At 41.0% G+C, this 20,824-nt stretch overlaps 1 protein-coding gene across 5 annotated transcripts in view; it reads left to right on the top strand.

Moving 5' to 3' along the window:
• Nucleotides 1-14,481, top strand: part of LOC149918251 (uncharacterized) — a 40,951-nt gene extending 26,470 nt beyond the window's left edge. For 2 of the 5 annotated variants that reach the window (XR_016466193.1, XR_016466195.1), the window contains 3 exons: nt 767-975; nt 2,212-2,358; nt 10,025-14,481. Coding sequence is in view for 2 of the 5 variants with exons in the window: in XM_090139560.1 (XP_089995686.1) it covers nt 767-975; nt 1,746-1,770; nt 2,212-2,266 (289 nt within the window). In the remaining 3 variants the exon portion in view is untranslated. Of the gene's footprint in view, nt 1-766; nt 976-1,657; nt 1,771-2,211; nt 2,359-3,020; nt 3,605-10,024 lie in introns of those variants that run through there. The other 3 variants (XR_016466194.1, XM_090139560.1, XM_090139561.1) reach the window with 3 other exon arrangements.
• Nucleotides 14,482-20,824: the final 6,343 nt, after the last annotated feature.

Here is a 20,824-nt window from a genome sequence, read left to right as displayed (position 1 = left end):
GGGCTCATGGATATTTTAAATAAAGATTTCTTTATCCTATTTTAGAAAAAGAATAAATCTAATTATCAGATGGGACATTTTTCTGATTCAAGTCTACCAAATATTATGAAACTATTATTTACTCAACTTCCGTCAGACAATAACAGGAGGAAAAGTTGTGCTAAAAGAGATTTTTTTTTCCTCTAGTTGCATTTGTTTTAAACTTCTGTCTCTCTTCCTGCCTTTCTTTGTTATTCTGTATCTTTTCAAAGTTCCCATGTCTTTGGAAGGATTACAATGGGAACAGGAGGAGTTTTAAGTAATGGCAGAGTAATTTCTGTTAATTCAGTTTTCCTTTTAGCCACTTAAATTTTTTACAAGGTGACAAAAATGATTGGTTAGAAGAAGTTAAAGAAGAATGAAAGACAAATATGTGTATTTGCTTGTTGCAAAAGGGAAGAAAAAGCTCAGCCTTCTGGCAATTTTTTTCTTACAGTTACTGAAAAAAATATTTACAGAGGAAAATTTAAAAAAAAATAATAAAATAAAAATCACAAATTGAAGTTATATATCCCAAATGGTTCCTTTTAGAGTTCTTTATTTACAGGTTTTCATCATTTCTACCTTTGAATGCAGAGATTTATTTTTAAATTTTATCTGTTAAATGAGCATAATTAAATGCAAATGACTAATCAGTGACAAGAGTTCAGCTTGGGACAACTTTGGTGCTTTCCCCTCCTAGCTTTCTGTGCTGGCTTTCTCTGGGCAGTTCTTCTTCTTGCTCCAGGTCCAGCTCAGCAGCATACCAAGCTCTTTCACCGTTGGAGTGTGGAGGAAACAAGGATCAATTTCAGTTTCCTTTAATGCACCGGCCTCTAACTCATGGCAGCTCAGCAGCTGTTCCTGAGCAGCTGTGGTACCTCTGCTGTGGTGGCAAGAACCCTGGGGAGAAGGGCAGGGCACGGCACATTTCCTGGCTGAAGTCAAAGGCACAAGGTGAGTATGTGAGCAGTGCCATGTGCTGCATTAAGGAAATTTGAGGAGAATGCACTCAGTGAAAAGCAAATAGAGTTTGCTTGGCAAAAATATATAAATATTTTGGGAGAATCTGAGAAGAAAAGAAGAGAGAAGGTGACACCGAGCCACTAAGTGAGGTCAGGTCTCGAATAGAATGTTTAGGAGGAGGTCTTATGTCTAAGGTCTCAACCGTGAAAGATCTTGTCCTGTAGCAGGGTATGAAGCAAAGCCATGGTCTCTTTGCTTTGAGACTTTAAAAATGAAGTGAAAGAAGTAAGACTCAGCTGGTCATCTAGATTTAAAGAATGAAGCACTTTATTTACCTCTAGGCCCAAAAGAATTAAATGCAGAAGAAGAGAATGCTCTTTGGAGATGCAGCTGATTTTTTTTTTTTTTCTAATCTGATGTATCATCAACAGCTTAGATGCTACCTTTAGAAGGAATGCAGTTTTACAGCACTTACCTTTGAACATCCAGTGTCTTTTAAAAGAGCTTTTGTTTTCTTCAACCAATATTTGAATTATATGTAGCAGTTGATTTAATGATAAAATGTGACTGTGTGTTGGTATGGAAAGCAACACAGGTGTCATTCTGATTTAGAAAAGAGGAGCAGAAGAATCAAATCAAATACCACTTTACTCTTTATCTCTTTGAAGCAAAGAGGGAACAGCTTTGCTCAAAATGCCAAAAAATAAAAAGAGAAAGACAACTACGTTTTCTGTCTGATATTTTATTGCTATTTTCTGGAGATGGCCTTCCTCAAAGCTCCTCCAGGTAAGCCAGCAATTCATCTTATTCTTCAAGTATCAGAAACTATCAAGTCTCTTGGGGCTCTTAAGGATGTTTGTCAATGGGCTTCTGGTTCACCAGCATGACTTTAAGCAGTCTGTGAAGTGAGAGGGATGAGAACAGAACAGAACTTTAAGTCTTGTTATTAGGATAATTGATACACTCTGGACTGCAAATAATAAACCTGCTATTGGAACTAGTTGACAGTCAGATTCCCATCCATGCTTAGCGCTGGTAAATTAATGAGTATCATCAAGAGCAGAAAAGCAAAATCTGGATTTGTCAGCACTGAAGACTGTAGATTTGCAACTTGCTGAAATGACAGACAAGAGAAAGCAAAAAATGTTTTAAGAGTCAGACTCTGGCAATTTTCTGCCTCTCTAGGGAAACAGTGCTGGAATGATGGCCTCTCTCCTCTTCTACCAGGTGCTGGCCAACACTGAGATACCAAACTAGAGGGTGGTGCACCCACCAGATCTGATGTATCTAGGAGACTGTGCAAGTCCAAGCAGCAGCACAAAGCGGCATGAAGTCAAATGTAACATTAAAAATGCATTCAGCATAATAAGTCAGGTAAGAGCATTTGTAATTGTGTGTTTTACTGATGTTTGGTTGGTTTTTTTGAGGAGTTCTGGCTCAAGAAGAAAAATGTAGTACTGGAGACTGCATCTTTAAGTGCTGAATCATCTCAGAGTCTGAAGAACAGATTACTGCCAAGTGCTTGCATATATTGTCAGCTGGACTGGCTATAAGCAGGCTTGCTGTCATGAAGACTGCAGTGTCTTGCTTTCACCACCGGTTTGTAATTCTCAGCTGTGCTAATATAAGGGGATTTGGGCCTGATCATTTCTACACTCCAGATAGTCTTTGTGAATTTCACTGTGATTTTTTTTATCACATCTAATGTTTCAAAGTATCAGAAACTGGCAATAGAGAACATTTGGGAGCAAACCTTGGCAGATTCAGCTGGCAGAGAACTGGCATTTAACCTTGAAGAAAAGCATAGGAGAGGATCTGGTTGAACACTCTGTAGGAGGTGAAGTCCTGCTGAGATGCAGGACAGCAGCAGAGTTGTGAGACATGCTGGCTTCTATTTGGGGCTCCACAATGTGTGCCTGGTAGCAGGAGGGAGGCTGCTTTCTTGCTAGGTTCATTCTCTCAAGATCTTCCTCTCATAAGCAGCTCCAGTGCCTATAAGGGAAACATTTGCTTTAGCCCACCAATTTCCTCCTCAGGTTTTCTTCTGGCTTCCAGCTTTCAAGGGACGAAGTGCAGGAGATAACAAAGGAGAAGGCAATGCAACTATCCTAGTCACAGGAATGGATAAAAATGAATTATTTTAAATGGCAAAAGTCAATGAGTTTTAATGAAAATTGATTTTTAGCTCAAATGCAGCAGTGTATAAATGTGTGAGCTTGACAGATCCAGCACGGCCAAACCCAGCCCTGGGTGCTACAGTCAATCCTTGAGAGACCTTAGCTGCTTCTGTGCAGCACCGCTTCTCTGCCTGCAAAGAGTAGGCATTGGTTTGCTGGGTCTCGTTAGCTCAGACTCAGTAAAGAACTTTCTGGACCTGCTCCAGCCCCACACAAAGTCACCTCCTGAGACCATGGTCCATTTATTGAAGAAGCTGGTAACTCATTTAGAGGCAGTGAAGATGACTGGTCCCATTTACACCACATTTTTTGAGGAATCTCTGCATAAATCATAGGACAGCATCCAGCACATCTGTCAAATCTTTTCTCAGTAGGAGAAACTTCTTTTCTACAATGCAGCCTGTGCATTCCCTCTAATCTTTATAGAGGGAACCACTCACACAGCTGGTGTACAGCTGCTACCTATAAAAAACATATCTCAGTGCAAACAAAACACTAAATTGTTTAGTTGTATAAAGTGACAACGTAATAAACAGCTTCTCCATTCCTGTGTTTTCATTCCTGAGTATCTGCTTATATTTGGAAACATTTATGGTGTTCAGGATGATTTATAACTGTTTGAAATACCTGCTTTAAGGTTTATGTTTTCCTCAAAGAAAAAGCAGCAGCTTGTTATTCTCTGTATGACTCTTTGCTTGGGTGATATTGCAGGTTTAAACAGGAATTAGGAAAACTGCATGGGAACACTGAATGTATAGATGGAAATGATGCAGTGGGATATTATTTAATTAGCCTACCAGAGAGCCAAATCCCACCAAGGCTTACAGGGCTATCTATTTCTGAGTAGATACAAGGACAAACATTTTCATACTGAGGGTGGTCAAGCACTGGAACTGGTGAAGATGTGGTGTCTCCATTTCTGTAGTTAGCCAAGATTTATGCTGATGTGCCTATGGGCAACCTGCTGTACATAGCCCTACTTTGAGCAAGAGGTTGGAATGAATACATCCACAAATTTCTCCTGATCTACATTAGCAAATGTTTCTATGAAACCCAGTCCCTCTCTGTAGCCTGGAGTGCTCACCAAAGCATACAGCTAGAGATACTCATTTATTTGGAATCCATCTCCAATAAATTTATCCTGAAGAAAAGTTCTGCAACCATTTCTTAGGAAAAGAAAAATCAAGGACTTGCAGTTTCTTTTAGACCTTACAGCTATGGTGATGCTTCTACCCAAGTCCTGTGTGTTCCTGCTGCTGAACCTCTTGCCTGAGAAATAGCTATCCTTACTGCCATCCTTAACCTGAGAGGTTAAAACATGTGTATTCTTCTCATAAAGGGAATTTTTACATCTGTCTTCTGTGGACTGTCTTGCAAGGAGTCAGAGGCAGGAATGGCCATGGAGCACCTGTACTTTGCCCCTTTTCTAGCACTGCTGCAGCCACTGGGCTGCAGTCACTCTGTCTTTTCTGGCTCTCCTTCTGGCCCTTTGAGCAATGTATAATTTATTCCACCTGGGCTCATCTTCAATAAGCTCTGAGTTATTTTCCCTCCCACAGCTGTCCTGCTTATTAGACTGCTTGCTTGGGAAACATCAGCTTGAGTTTCTCCAGGGTGAGGAAGACCTAATATTGAGGCTTCACTGGGCAGGAACCCTAACCACTTCACCATTAACAAAAAAAAAAACCATGGTAGCGCCATCCCCATTACCTCCTCCATCATAACCAAGACATAATTTCAAAGAGCTTGGCCTCTGTGGAGCATTGAGGGCAGCTGAACATGATCTGTGGGTGTTAGGTGTGCTCTGGGAACAGCAGTGGGCTGGGCTGCAAGGGAGCAGGGCCTGGAGCTGCTAGCTTCCCACATAATAAATACTCAGACTTCTAATACAAGCTGCAGTGTATGCCTGTAAACTCAGGAACCTGCATTAAGTTTTCTGAGTATTTATGATGGGCAGCATTTCTCTGCACGTGTCTTCTTCTGGCTACCATAGAACACATGGGCACAGGTGTATAACGTGTTTTGTAACTGCCCATGATCACTGGCAGGTCAGTGAGCTTCCCTGTGGACTTGACAAGGGCTCTGAGCTGCTTCTTCCCTTGTTTGCAAGCAGGTATGAGCAGAGAGCATTCCTCATTCCAGTCTTGAAAAGTGCCCCTGAGAGTGAGGTGCTCACAAGCCTTCCTGTAACACAGCCCTTCTCACAGGCGTAACTCAGGAATTACATGTGTGCAAATTTGGTCTCAGTCTTTATTCTGTTGAAAAGCATTTTTCTGCTTTAAAACAATTCCATCCAGGTTCTGAATAACACAGCACACAGAGCAGGACACTGGGCATGCAACCCAAGAACATATTTTTTGCTTAAGGTGCTTAGCAAAATTCTGATTATTGGAAGTATATATGCTGAATTCATCATATGATACAATGAAGTCTCTGCCGTGCCTACCCCTTACTCCTAACTTATGTCAAAATACACTAATATTCTCCCTTAAATCCTTATACGTTTTCCATTAATTTTCCATTGATTTAACTCTATAAAATGCCTTCTGAAATACCCACACATGGCTATTATAGCTACTTTATAGCTAACTACAATATATGGTTATATATTCATTTTATGTAGCATTACAGTAATAACCAGATACTTATATAGTGTAGTTAACTATAATATAGATAAATAGCAGTTATAGCTCATTTTAGCAGGAAAAAGAATATTAACTTTTTACTGGAATGATTTAGCATTTGCTGGTGAGTTCCCTAGAATGATTTAAGAGCACTGCCTGTCTGCTGTGCTCAGAAATCGAGTGCAGGCTGAGAAACTGACTGAATAGCACAGAAGTTAAAGCATAGGCCTTAAATTGGTTTGCAAATCTTTTGGCCAGTCTTGAACAGGAAGCAAAAGAGTCAAATGCATTCAGCTAATCCCATAGCTGATTCAATGCTAAGGCACATTTCTGCTTGCTGTACAGAGAGATCTCTGGAGCACATCCATTTTGTCTGCTGCACCAGAACAGAATCCATCCATGTGTGGCAGATGTTGGTCTAATCTATTCTTACAGACCTCCAGTGCAGGAGATTTGCAACATAGCCTGCCTGGTGCTTATCCCCTGGATAGGGTTGGTTGTTTTCATATATAATGTAAATCATCTTTTTTGAAAATTAGCCTTTACCCTTCCCAGTGGACATGTTGAACATTTAATTACTTACTTATCTCTTTAAAACAACCTTTAAGTAGTACCAACATTTTTTTCATTTCACAACGCAGAATGCTGATTTACACTAGCTGAGCAGCTGTTCTACAGTTTTAAGAGACCCATTCTACAGGCCCCGGATGCATTAGCGTGCTGGTGGTGGAAATCAAGATTTATGCTTTTATGTTCAAGTGTTTCATAATTCTAATGCACTTATATTTGATAGCAACAGTAAGTAAGTGTGAGTTTATAGTTGTGATGGTGAATTGTAGAAACCAACTGTCTGAGGATGGTAGGCAGCAAGATGGGTATTGCACTCACAGTCGCAGAAAAAGCTGTTTCTTACAGATGCCTGATGCATTACTTTTATGTAAGTGGTCCATTTGTAGAAAATTCTTACAACCATGACTAGTTTGGCATGAAAAGTGACTACTCTAGACCATAAGGCATTGAAAACAAAAGAATTTCCACTCATAACAGCTTGGAAATCAGGGTTCCTGGGAATCCTGTTCACAGGGAAAGCAGCACAGCAGCAACTGACTTATTCTTAATGACTTGGAGATTTATCTTGAACTCATTACCTGAAATAACTCAGAATCAGATGGCCTAGATATGCAGCTGAAAGTTGTGTGACCAAGATTAGGCTCTGCCACACCTCATGGCTACTGCATGAGATGTAATGATAATATCTCTGGATGTTGTAGGGAAGGGGAAGATGGGAGAAACTATGAGGAGAGTGAAAATACAGATCAGCAAAAAATAGCATCAGTGTAAGATCCTTCTGATATACTCAAAACACAGTAACAAACTGTGCTGCTCTCTTCTGGACTGGTACAGCTTGTTCTGAAGGTCAGTGAATACAAGGCACAAAATAAGCTGTAAAAGAAAAAGAAGCTCCAGATGAAAGGAGAATGTGTCTCAGGGATAGGACCATGTAAACAAGAGAATGGAACCCAGACTGGAATAAAATGAAATCCTGGAGAATCATGGAAACATAAAATGATTTATGTTGGAGGAGACCCTAAAGGTCATCTAGTTCCAAGCCCCCTGCCATGGGCAGAGTTGCGAGCCAGCCACCAGAGCAGGCTTCCCAGGGCCCCATCCAACCTGGTCTTAAATGCCTCCAGAGATGGGGCATCCATGACTTTTCTGGGCAACCTGTTCCAGTGCCTCACCACCATCTGAGTGAAGAATTTCTTCCTAACATCTAATGTAAACCTCCCTTTTTTCAGTTTAAATCCATTCCTCCTTGTTCTATCACTATCTACTGGCATAAAAAGTCCCAATCCTGCCTGTTAGCTCCTTTCAAGTACTGGAAGATTGCAATGAGCTCTTCCCAGAGCCTTTTGTTCTCCAATCTAAACAACCCAATTCCCTCAATCTTTCTTCATAAGAGAGGTGCTCCAATCCATCTTCATGGCCCTCCTCTGGACTCCATCCAACATTTTCACATCCTTCCTATACAGGGAGCCCCAGGACTGGATGCAGTACTCCAGATGGGACCTCATGCGGGCAGCGCAGAGGAGGATAGTCACCTTCCTCTCCCTGCTGGCTGCCCCTCTTTTGATGCAGCCCAGGATACTGTTGGCAATAATAGATAAATGTAATGCTGACGGTTACCAGAGATACCACCTCATTAGCTGCACTGAGTTCCCGATGCTTATACCATACAAAGCTTTCAGGATTCACAAGTGAAGAATCTCTCTGAGTCCATCAGACCATTTGTGATCCTGCCTCATGCCATCCTGGTTGTTGAGAAGCTTATCGTGGCGCACAGCCAATGGAACCCTGCTCTTTGGAGAATGTGCTCGGTGTGGGAAGAGGTGGTGTCCATCTTGTGTACCCAGTACTGTCTCAGGATAGGAGTGCTTTGTGCTACCATCTTCTTAAGTAGGAGTTCTTTTTAAAGAGCACAGCTACCAGTTCCCCAGAAAATGCATGATTTGTGTGCCTAGTGACTGGGCTCAGGGACACTGAGTCCCAGTCTGTAAGAGCAACCAAGGGTTGGTCTGTATCCTGGTGAAACGGGGAGAGACATGGAGCATGAGTATCAGTCCCTCTTCCATAGCACTTCTTATATAGGTTATAACAAAACACAGCAGGCAAATAAGGCAAACGTGAGGTAAGGGGGGAAGTGATAAAATGAGGTGACAGTGACCCAAATACATCATCAAATGATAAGCCTTTTAGGCACTGTTACATGGGACTGCTTTTGAGGCGACAATAACAAAGCAAAGGGGAGGGGTATGGAGTAATTAGGAGGGAGCAGTTTTATGAACTTTAACTGGGAGTTTGCCACTATTTCCAGTGTCAGAGACAGCATGAAGCTCATTGAAAAAGAAGCCATCAGAGAAACAGTGTAAGGAAGCCTTAGCTTCTGGTCTGGTGGTAACCTAGGAGAGTTAAATGGAAAGAGGATTCTCTTGGGCTGCGTGGGCAGATCGCTTATCCTAGGAATCAGTGAGTAAGCAGAACAATCAGTACAGTAGGTGTGCTTGCTAAGCATTATAGGAAAAACAACGTTTTGCTTAGGAATAGACATAAATTAACATATAGAAGAAAGATTTGAAAGTAGACAACACTTACTTGATTTTTCTCTGAATCAGATCTACCAGGAGAGGACAGGAAATTGTCCTCCAGATCAGAGTGCTGCCCTGTTTTATGAACAGTCAATGCTTCTTCATGTGGTAACAGAATTTCTCAGGCAACAAACAGGGTTATAGTGAGTACTCAGGCTGCCAGTGCCATACAGAAATTCAAAGACAAGTGCTGAAGAAGTAAATAAAGAACAAAGAAAGCTTTGACACACTCCATGGCCTAGGAGTAATGGAAGAACAAAATAACAAAGCAAAGGATAAAGGCAAAGAGGAAGGGAAATGTATTTGATGACTATCAGGCTGATAACCAGAAATTTTGTTAAAAGGGTTGAGCCAGAGTTGAAGCACACATCAGGAAGAAGGCAAAGCAGAGGGATTAATTAATGAGATGTAGTCTCAGGATGGAAATACATGCCACTGAGAGTGAGTGGGTGAAGAGGAGAGCCGGAAAGCAAGGCAAGGAGGTGCGAGGTGATAGCAGGTGTGATGTACATCACAACAATAAGCAGTAGGAAGAACAGACAGAGAGAGGATATGAAGTGAACTGATAAAAGCAAGGACAACATGACAACTAAAGGGAAAGGAACCATTAGTTCAGCTTGCCTCCTGTGTAGAGGCTATTGTAGGATTTTACCTTCTGTGTTTTTCATGTATTTGTTGCTCAAATTCTGAAGTGTCTTCACAAACAGCAGCTTTCGTTAAACTTACCTAGCACTGCCCTCTGTGCTGCCAGTACTGAGGGTCCTCAGTGAATGGACTGGCAAAGATTTCTGATGGCTGTGTGTGTCTGGGTGAGGTCATGAAGAAGTGCTGTTAGAGAAGAGAAAGCACAGATGGTGCGGGAACTGCTGAAAAGCAATCATATTTTAGTGGTTTAGCTATGCTACTTCTCCTGGTACTAAAATGCCCTCTGATATGACAGATTTACAAAGGACTACAAACAAAAGGCTGTAGCTAAAAGGTTGTTTCCTGAACTGGTGCAGAAAAGAAGAATTGTAAAATGCTAATTCATGGCCATTATAATTGTGTAAATCACATTCCCAATCTCATCAGATCCCCTCTCTCCCTATCCCAGGACTCTGGCTTCCACATCTCCTGCAGTGGGGCCCCGTGACTCTCCCTGGTTTCCTGTGGTCAGCCAGGATTACCTCATGGTCCTGAGTCATCTCCATTTCTTTTGACTCCAGGAGCAGAGCAGTATCCATCACCAAGCAGCCTTGCAAGAGCAGAGCCTGATTTGCTTAGAACAAAGACAGGACAGAGAAAATGGACTCACAACAGAAGAGATACCTATTAGAGTCAGCCTGCATGCCTCCCACCAAGACTGTGCTGGCTCTCCTCCAGGCTCGCTCAGCACAGCATCTCCCTGCATCATCCTCTGCCCAGTGGCAGCTTCTGACAGTTGCCTGTTCCCTCCTAGGAACAGAATTTTTGAGTGTCTAACCTGGCAAAATAGAGCCTGAAACTTTTCACTCAAGCAGAATATAGGATGCTCAAAGAAATCAGCTTTTCAGTGCCTGCCAGGATAATCTTGTCTGGAAAGTCACTGTACAGACTGACATGCTTTGTTTTTCCCACAGTCCTACTTAATTATAGCAATGCTGGCTAGCCAGGAAGCGTTCTCTTACACTTACAGAAGTCAAGCAGATTAGCATAATTTCCATGGGTACATACATTTATATTGCTGAGAACATGCTGAAGACCAACCTAGCACTGAGCTGATCTGGCAAGTCCACACAGCACAGCAAAGTACCATGTGGATATGCCAAGTGGGACTGAGAAGCAGAATAATCCTGTTCAGCTGGCACAGCACTCAGGGCTATACTGCTTCTGTTTCAGTGCTGGCTTGCAAAGAGCCTCTGTACCACGTGTCCATTTCCCAGCTCTTCAGACTGTGGGAGTAAACGGAGCAGCACCAGCCTAGATGTCTTTGTGCACACCCTAAGTTGCAGATCAGATTCTTAGATTATTACATAGCTACTTCACTCTACCACAACCTCTGTCTTTTAATCAGTGAGAAAATGTCCTTTAGAATCATCCATTTTACCTCCATCTTATTACACTTCTGCTGTGAGGCACAGCCTCTACTTTGGTGCATTAATTTATTTAAGCCTATCCTCGAGAGAGTCATATAAGACCTTAGATGCCTCCACTTATCCTGATCTCTTTCTTCCCTTCAATGTATCACAAAGCCTTTTTGAGAAACAGATATACAACAGTTATTTTACTAATATAGAATTAAGATTTGGTGCTAGATATGGTATGATAGACAGTTTTGGCAGCATCCTATATTAGTTACCCTAAATTAAAAAAAAAATTTCCTTCTAGCAGGTCCTAGCAGAGCAAAGAACAGCCAGCATGAGAAAATTAGCCATCTTGCAAAGTTTTTGTAACACTGACTATGTTCTTGAAAAGCAGCCAGCACTCCATCCCATCTACCTGTGAATGTTCTGCAGTTATTATACTCTTAATAACTCAAGACTGATGGATGAGTGTAAGGTTGGGCAGCTTTGTTTGATAGCCTAAGGGAAGGAGAAGGAGGGAGGTGGGGGGGGGAACAAGTATCAGCAAATAGATTGTGCATCAGACAAATAAAGAGGGTTACACAATGCACTGTATTTTAAAATAAGCCTTCTCAAATGCTGTCATTACCAGTTGATGATGCTTAGAAGAATTCACCAGTTAGTGCTGCTATAATCCTACCAGTAAATTAATTTGAAGAGAGAGAAATGGGTCCAAATCATTGACTCTGCTGTTGCTTAAAGGAGTGTCAAAAATGCAGAACAGTATTTTCAATATTTCATTTTCTAAAGTGAGATGCTCCCTTCTAAAAACAGATATTCTCCTCATTCCTATCTCCTTCATTAGCTTGAACAGCTCAAGAGAATGGGAGATTTCAAACATAAGGTTTGCTAGCAATTCATACAAACCTTTTCTTAATTGTTTAATTAAATGATTTCAGCCCCATTAGAGGTACAGAGCAAAAAATTTAATCTTCGAAAATTTCAGGAGTGATAAATGTTAGATTTAAATTTGGTAGAAATAGGAATTGCCCTCCACTTGATGAACGCTGTCAAGATTGTCAATGTTCATCTGAAATCAGTTATGAATTATTCTAGTAAATATCAGTTAATTACCTTCTGCTTGTTGAAAATGACATAAAAGTGCTTTCTTTTTCGCCTCTGGTCACCTCTAATCCATTCCTGCTTCCATTCCTTCTACTTGCAGAATCAACATCTGCCTCATTCTATTATCACCTGTTAACAAGACATACAAGTAATGAAAACTTCTCTACTATTAATTTGGTGGCTAAAGGCCACCAAAAGCCACAGAACTTTCTGCTCCCACTATTTCACAGAATCACAGAATCACTGAGGTTGCAAAAGACTAGTCAGATCATCTAGTCCACTCGTCAATCCATCACCACCATGCCCACTAACCATGTCCCTCAGTGCCACATCTACATATTTCTTGAACATCTCCAGGGACACTGACTCCACCACCTCCCTCCATAGCCTGTTCTAACACATTACCACTTTTTCCAAGAAGAAATTGTTCCTAGTAACCAACCTGGTATTATTTTACTTATCCTACTGCAGTTTTTCTCACTTGGAAAGTTCAAGAAGGGTTGTTGTAGAGAAAGCATTGAAGCAGTATTTAGGATCGATCATTAATGGTGATGATGGGTTGATGGCTGGACAAGATAATCCTAGTGGTCTTTTCCAACTTTTATGATTCTATGATTCTTTGACTGGGGAGCCTATGCAGAACAGAATACAGTGCCCATACAAACTAGTTGAAGGTGCATGTACAAACTGCAAATCAACAATCTATATCACAGTGCATCAGTCACACCAGCATGAGAACTGGTTTTACTCATATTTTTTCCATCTAAGCAGTTTGGGAGTAGAGAGCAAGACTTGCATTTACTTTACGGGCTGTGGATGCAGAAAGGTTTAGACAAAATGTTGTCAGAGTACTTACATAAGTGTCCTAATATGAATCCAACTGCCTTCTGCTAAGTACCCAACTAAAGCCTCTGTGAAGCTTCGTTTAGAAGGCAGAGGTTCCTCAGTCCTACACCATGTTTCTTTCATCCCTCATTACAATAATACTGAATATTATAACACCAGGTAACCTAATAATTACAGTTTTCCTTTTCTAATCTACTGGGATTCACTGAAGCAGTTGGCATTAAATCAATCCTGAGATTTCTCAAAAGCAAACCAACTTGCTAAATATCCTTATGTGCAAATGCATTTACTCATATAAACAATTTAAAACTAATTTCTGAAAAAAATCATGTGAATTGTGTTGTGTCAAACTTGAAAGAAGTTTGACTGCCTCATCACTATACGCAGAGAATCCTGCTTGGGCAATAATACTATCATCCCTTTCTTTCTAAGGGGGCCTCTTTGACTTGACAAAACTTGTGTTGTCAAATACGTGACAGAGACATGATTCAGGAGATAGCAAGCAGTCACACAGTCTGCAATTCGGATAACTACCAAATACCCATGAAACTTTTATTTTTATGCTATAATTCTTCTGAATTTATGTTCTCAATGCATTCATCATTACAGAAGTAGTTCATCAGTTACTACAATGCCAAGGTAAAGGATATGAGGAAGAGTGTGCAGATAGGAAATGTCCTGCCATTTGTACACTAAGCCCCAGCTCTCCTGCTTGTCACACTCTAGGCTTGGTGCAAATTGAGATTTAAAAGAACTAGGAAGGATTAGGAAAAGGCATTGGAATTTTGTATTTGCAGGTTTCCTGCAACCACATTGTACACATTAAAAATAATCATTTTGGTGTGGAATTACTTCCTGGAAGCTAAGTAGAACTCAGACTGTAAGAAAAGCAGCAAGCTGGAAAAGCCAGGGAAAGTATAGCATTTCTGAGAGCATATCTGCAGATTTCTGCTTGAGCTGCATAGTCAGGTTGGTCACAGTGGAGCTGCTTGGACCTACAGAGCAGATGTTAAGTCACAGCATGACTGTTCTGTAACATCATTGCTGAGCCTTTCTGAACAATTTCACTTAGAATCATAGAATCATTAGGATTGGAAAAGACCACTACGATTATCTGGTCTGACTGTTGACCCATCCCCACCATGCTCACTGACCATGTCCTTCAGTGCCACATTCACACATTTCTTGAACACCTCTAGGGATGGTGACTCCACCACTTTCCCTGGGCATCCTGTTCCTATGCCTCACCACTCTTTCTGAGAAAAAAATGTTTCCTAATATCTAACCTGAACCACCCCTTGGCACAACTTAAAGCCATTACATCTCATCCTTGTGTCAACATTGTGACTGAGCACTTGAACATATGTGTATTCCTAAACAAATCCAAATGACCAGCTTGTCTTCTATGTGTGAGAGCATTTGTAGATAGATGTATGTGTATAGATAATTATGTGTGTTTCCTTGTTTCCCTCTTTATCTCTCTCATCTCACATTTAACAATTCTCCAGTACTATGGACATAAAAAAAAAAACAGAATTGTGAGGATAGCATGTAAACTCTTGGTGCTTTTTTGGTTTTTTGATTTACAGTGTATCTTTCTACCTAGATTCCTTTGAAAATCATAGCTCATCTGGGATAAGTATGACTCCATGTATGTGAGTATATAGTGAACATTGTTGAACTTGTTGGAGATACCGTTGATAACGTTATCAAAATACAACTAATAATAATTAATATTTACTTGTCATATAGCCTTTCCAGTGAAGAACTAAAATCAAAATTATAACCCTTCTGGGAGTATGCCAAAGCTGAAGGAAAAGCTAGAAATACACTATTCTGTAATCAGGTCAACTTACCTCATAGCACTTGCTGTAAAAATATGAATTACATTATGTTCCTTTGGCATTTCTGTGATTGCCAATTTTTTTTATATTCAAACATTGTAAAGAACCTTGCAAACAATTTGGATGAATTCATAGCTTGCAGTAAGAATGGCTGTATCCACTGAGCAAGCCTGTGCCATCGCAAACTCTTCTGCGTTGGTCCTGGCTGCATCCCAGCAGTACCACAAGGCAAGGTCTGGGGGTCACCAACTCCTGCCTGTGGGAAACCCTCAAAGCAAATAGAAAGGGAAATACTGCAGAGCACAGCCCATCAGCAGTGGGTGACATGCAGTTGCAAGCACTTTGTCCCTCAGGAGCAGGATTAACCAAATCAGTGGTTCTTGGGACAAAGACGGGCTTAGCAGAGAAAGTGTTGGTTACAGGTATAATGGAATCATAGTTTAAGTATAGGAGAACTATATATTTTTTTCTTTCTTTCTTTTTTTCTTTTATTTTTTTTTTTCTACATCAGTATGTAAATGGAAAGTCTAGATTGCTCTTATAGTTTAATTTCTTTAAATGGATGGAGATCCCAAAACTTTTTATTTCTTCAGCTGCTGCACATGCACTTTTGCACATACGACTTTGTATCCTCGGTACCTTTTGAAATTCAGGTCATATATACTTGGTAGGTATGTTTGGGCCTAATATTCAGTTATCTTTTAAAAAATGAATCTTAGTAACAGTCTTCAGAAGTAGAAAAATAGTGAGAAGTTTCTACTGTCATGTATGTTCTCACTTTACAGCCAATCTGAAATCAATAAGTTCAAATAAATCAGTGCTCAAGAATGTTGCTGTCTTCTTTGGTCTTAGGAGGTTATGCCCAGGCTTGTGGGTGTGTCTAAGTGCCTAATGACCAATGTATTCCTTAGATGTTTAAATATTACCACTTAAAGAACCTGCATCCATCCCTGGGCAGAAACAGACACAGTAAAAAAAGAGCCAACTCAGATTTTTATACCTATCAAGGTAACAAAAACTTCTACTTGGGTTCCTTCTCATCATTGCTGCAAGGCACAGAGTGGGGTGGATAGGATAGTAAGGGTACCCAACATCAGCTGGGATTGACTGCCACAGCCAAACAGAGCCACAGCTCTCAGGCTGCTCAGGACATGCACAGAACAAAACCTGCAGCAGCATGTGCCCAGGAGAGCTCTGCTGTTTCCAAACACGCTGCAACAGCTGCAGATGCCGCCAGATATAGCACAGTGCCCATCTTGCTCCCTTACCACATGGTACAGACCCTGCTGCTTCTTGAAACTGCCCACATGCTTGTACAAACCTGTACTTTGCAAATGCTCACACACAGTATATGCGTGAATTATTCCCAGGTATTTGTAAAATTCAGTTTTGAAAACTGTAAAATAACAGCCTGACAACAAGCTGGTCATATTTTCCATGGTTCATTTACCTCAAACAGACTGAAGGATCAGCAAATGTTTTGTATTAACTTACTGTTGAGCCATCTTTGGTTAAGAAATCAGGTCTTCCTGAAACTTTATCAGGTCTCCACACAGCATTTCTGCTACTTTCCTGAGGTATGGAAGGACCAACACCAGCAAAGATGAACAACGCTTGAGTATTGCCACCTATGATACAATCAACGGAGCCCCTGATGTTTGCATCATTTGGTGCCCAGTTATGCCCTCCCCGAGTACACAAGAGTTTGTGATGGGGCATGTTCAGGCTTCCAGTCTATTATAAATAATGCTAATGATATTATATGTTTTGCCTGCATTTCGGTCTAGTGCTTAGAAAATAAACATCTTGGCTTTGCCTCAGTGTTTATCTTCAATAAATACCTCAGCTTTGCCTCAACAATTATCTCTTCACAGCAGACGATTATCCAGCAGCAACATATAATTCCATTAACATTACCGTTTAAAATATATCCTCTCTGTGCCATAGAGAAAGGAGCTGTCGGTGGGAAATGTCAGGAGCCCCGTGTATTTTTGTAATTAAATCATTTGGGCTATTTTTTAATCCTCCAAGTTTTTGTTTTTCTATTTCTTGTTTTGCTAAATACATGTTCTATGTAGCTTATGAGAAGATTGCAAGTGGAGAAACTTGGAAGGTGCAAGGGAAAGCATATTTCAGGGCAATCGTGTGCCAAGGACTACTGCAGGGGATAACTGATAAAGGTCCAACATATCATATGAGTCTGCTTTGAACAGACAATAGAACTTAAGGAGCAGGTAAATATTGGGCTTTTTTGTAACTCTGAAGGAAGAGCTCTGAGAACCTCCTAGTGATAGCTGTTAAACATTAACGTCATGTTGACATTTAAATCAGATTGCACATAAGCCAGCAAGACACCTAGAAGTTAACAAGCTGTTTAAAGAAAAAAAAAAAATCTCAGTAATTCAGGAGTAGTGTAGGAGCACTGTGGGAGGGGCCAGTGCCAGAAACATATTGCTTTGTGCAAACAGCTAACGCAGCAGCATCTGGAAGGTAACAGCCCCTGTTGTGCACAAGTCCTTTTGTCCTCTGCATACTGCACTGAGCCAACCAGGCAGTTACCACTTAGCAAATATGCAGTAGGGCAAATTAAATGGGACAGGATCTGCTCTCATGTACATCAGTATAGGTCTAGAGGAACTCTATTAAATTTGCAGAAGTAAATGCGATCAGAACCTGGCTCATTGGGTTAATGGCCAGTTAAATGCTGGCAAAGATCTCAAACAGTAGGATCTCTCTGAGGGAAAAAGTTGCAGTGATGAGACGTGAATGAAGAGGAATGCACTGTGGCAGAACTGGGCAAAAATAGTCCAGGTGTGGATGGAAACAATACATGGAATCTGCAGAGAAATCCTCCGTAGCAAAATCCAGTAAAGGATACAGGTTTTATAGGTTAAAAAAGGAGGTGGAAGGAAAGGAAGAGAAGGGTAACTTGAGCTGTTTGAGAACCTTGCAACCTAGCCTGCCATTTCCCACACTCATGGGACCTAATACGGATGGCACAAGCCTATAGGAGCAGCATCTCCCAAAGCAAAGACCCATCTCTGCCCTCATCCATCATTAGCCACCAATGTTTTTGTACTGCTGAAGTGTGGTTCTGGGAACGTGAGGGTAGAGGCTGCTCTGTTGCCTCAGTTATGGTAGGACCAGGAGTTGCATATGGTTCTGTAGAAAGGCTCCCTGCAGGATCATCTCTAGAGATGTTTTCTACCTCCTCCAGCAGCAGTGAGACAAATGACAGTGTCAGCTGGGTTGAAGTAAGTGTACAGGCCACTAGCATGACTGAATAGGCCTGGCAAATTTGGTACTTGCTTATTAGAATACATGAGCCACAGGCTTCCTCCATAGCCCTCTTATCTCCACTAAGCACCCAAAATTAAAGTAAATCTAAGAAATGTGACTTAGCTCCGTGGTTCAGGAGCTCAGGTGGGACAGGATGGCCTTTGCTCCTATTCCTCTTATGTATTTCATCTAATGTGAAATGCATGAATAGTCCTGAGAGTAGGAACAGAAGTAAAATCACATGAACTGGTGGAGTGCTCAATAATGAAGAAATCAGGAACAACTGACATTCTTGGCAAGCTGCACACAAGGAAACAATTTTTAATATGAACTTCAGGACAGCCAAAAGTAAAATCATGCATCAGGGCACACATTTTGAAGGGTGACAACACAGGTTCAAGGAGATGTTAGAAGCAGTGACTCTGCAGGGTGGCCAAAGCAGAAAACTAAATAAAAGGAGACTTTCGTGAAAGTACTAGAGGAATCCTTGTGTGGGAACTCTGGATGTTGAGGACAAAGTCTTTAACTGGTCATGGTTTAAAAGTGCTGGCCTCGTGTAAAACACAACAAGAACATCAACAGATTAAGGGACTTCAGAAAGGAGTCCCATGAATGACTGAGGATTGGAAAATGTGTTTCACAGCAAGAGTTTCCAAAAGTTGAAGATCTCCAGAGCAAAGAGAAGGGCTCAGACAGGTGCAGTATGGGACAATCTGCATTTCAAGCAAAACTTTGAAACTGAGCTCTTACACACATCTATCTAAATAACCTGCCTTGGAAATAAAGCAAGCAGTTTCAACAGAGAGCAGAAATTAACTGCTGGAACAATTTACTTGGAGTGGAAGTAGATTCTTCATCACTGGAAGTGGTTAAACTAAACTTGGCTGTTTTACTCAAAGAAAAGCAATAATTTGAACAGGAATTATTGTAGGGAAGCCCTTTGGTCTGTTTTATAGAGAAGGTCATACAAGATGTTTCATTCTGGCCATCAGTCAATGAAAACAAGCTCAACCTGTGACCTGTTTCCCCTCTATCCTCCATTTCTCATCACAAGACCTGTGAGAAGTAGAAAGAAAATGAAGCATCTCCAGCATTGCCTTTCCCCTTCCTGGGATGGAGAACCCAGGAACTACAAAAGGAGGATAGAGAAATGGACAAGAAGTCTTAACTGCAGGAACTGAGCTTGGAAATTCAGGAATTAATAGCATATTTCTTGGGGTTGCATAACTAATTATTGAGCAAGAGAAGAGAACAGATGTGGGCTCATAGAATGTAGGATAAATTCATTAGAAGTGAAGAGTCTGATGGCCAGCTGGAAACTTGTTAGTCTCTAGAGGCCAGAGAGAGCTCTTGCAGAAGAGGGTATCATTCTCTGTCCACCTAAAAAACTAGCAGTGCTTACTGCCTGCCTTTCTCTCTTACATACACAAGAGAAAGGAAGAAAGGAAGAATAGAAGAAAGGAAGAAAGGAAGAAAGGAAGAAAGAAACAGCCCTTTTTGAAATATCTCATGGTACTAAGATTATTCCCATGTTTTGAGAAGTACTGAGTTTTCTCCATTTCTGGAATGATGAGTCCTGTGCAAGATCCAAACCCTACAAGGCATTCAGTGGCCCCCTCAGACAGCCTTCCTGAGCATGTTATCTCTTGCCTTTGTGAATGTATCCACTAAGGATGCTGCAATGACCTCTCTTGGCAAACCATCCATGTGTAAAATTGCAGGCATGTCTTTTTTTCACAAGCTGCTCTTTACATAGTGTCTGCCAGGAGACCCAAAAGAGAAATCAGCTCAAAAACCTCTGTTGCTAATTGTCTGAAAGTTAAAGTCAGAATGTTACCTATCTGGAAAAAAAATCCTCTACTCACTTTTTTAGTGTTAATATATCATCAGTATAACAGTTCAGCCAACAAAATTTGTCAAAGAGCCAGACCAGATTAAACATAAAATATTTGATCTCTGAGTACTCAAATCTCCTGCTCCTCTAAAGAATAGCACTTAGAGTCATCTTAAGTGCATTAGCCTCCCTTGACAACAATTGTATAAATCCCATCACAAAATTAGGATACAATCCTATGATGCTTACACAAACTGAAAACTCATGCCAATATTTACTTCTCTGACTTCTCTGTTGTTTATCCTTGGCAGAAGACATATCTCAGCTATCTGAATGTGAACTCCAGGCTTTCTCACAGTGTTCCTCTCAACATCCCCACCCTGACCTGAAGGAAGTACTTGTACTATCTTTAGGATGCTGTACAAGTCATGATAGTGGTGCAACATGCAGCTCCACCTACCTGTGACTGGACAGGTAGATAAGGAATCTAGCCCATGCTCCCATCTGAATAAAGAAAAGCTCCCTAATAGGAAGGATAATGAAGCACTGGAAACAGGTTGCCTCAGGCACTGGTGGAGTCTCCATCTAGTCTTTAAGAACTGGTTAGACAAGCATTTGTCAGGAGCAATATATGTGTAGTTCACTTTGCCTTCCAACCCTATTTTTCTAGATTTAGGATCAAATTCTGACCCTGAAGAAATGTTATGAGCATTATGTCTGTTCCCTGCATCCTGGGAAGCTAACAAGACTATACAGTCCTTATCTACTATTCTCCTGCTACTGGAGTCATTGGTCTTGATGGGCATTTGGATCATCAAATCCCAAAGCAAGCAGCAGCTTCCAGACTTTTATAACTTGCATTATTTTTAGGCCGTTGCACAGTCCTCATGATTGATCTGCATGGAGTGTCTTTGCTGTAAACCCTGAGGGAGGGGAGAGAAGGG

The sequence above is a fragment of the Phasianus colchicus genome, chromosome 4 (genome assembly GCF_987193195.1).
Source record: "Phasianus colchicus chromosome 4, bPhaCol1.hap1.1, whole genome shotgun sequence".
Taxonomy (NCBI): Eukaryota; Metazoa; Chordata; class Aves; order Galliformes; family Phasianidae; genus Phasianus; species Phasianus colchicus.
The sequence above is the reverse complement of the archived record's forward strand: the minus strand, read 5'-3'. Positions and strand labels throughout refer to the sequence as shown.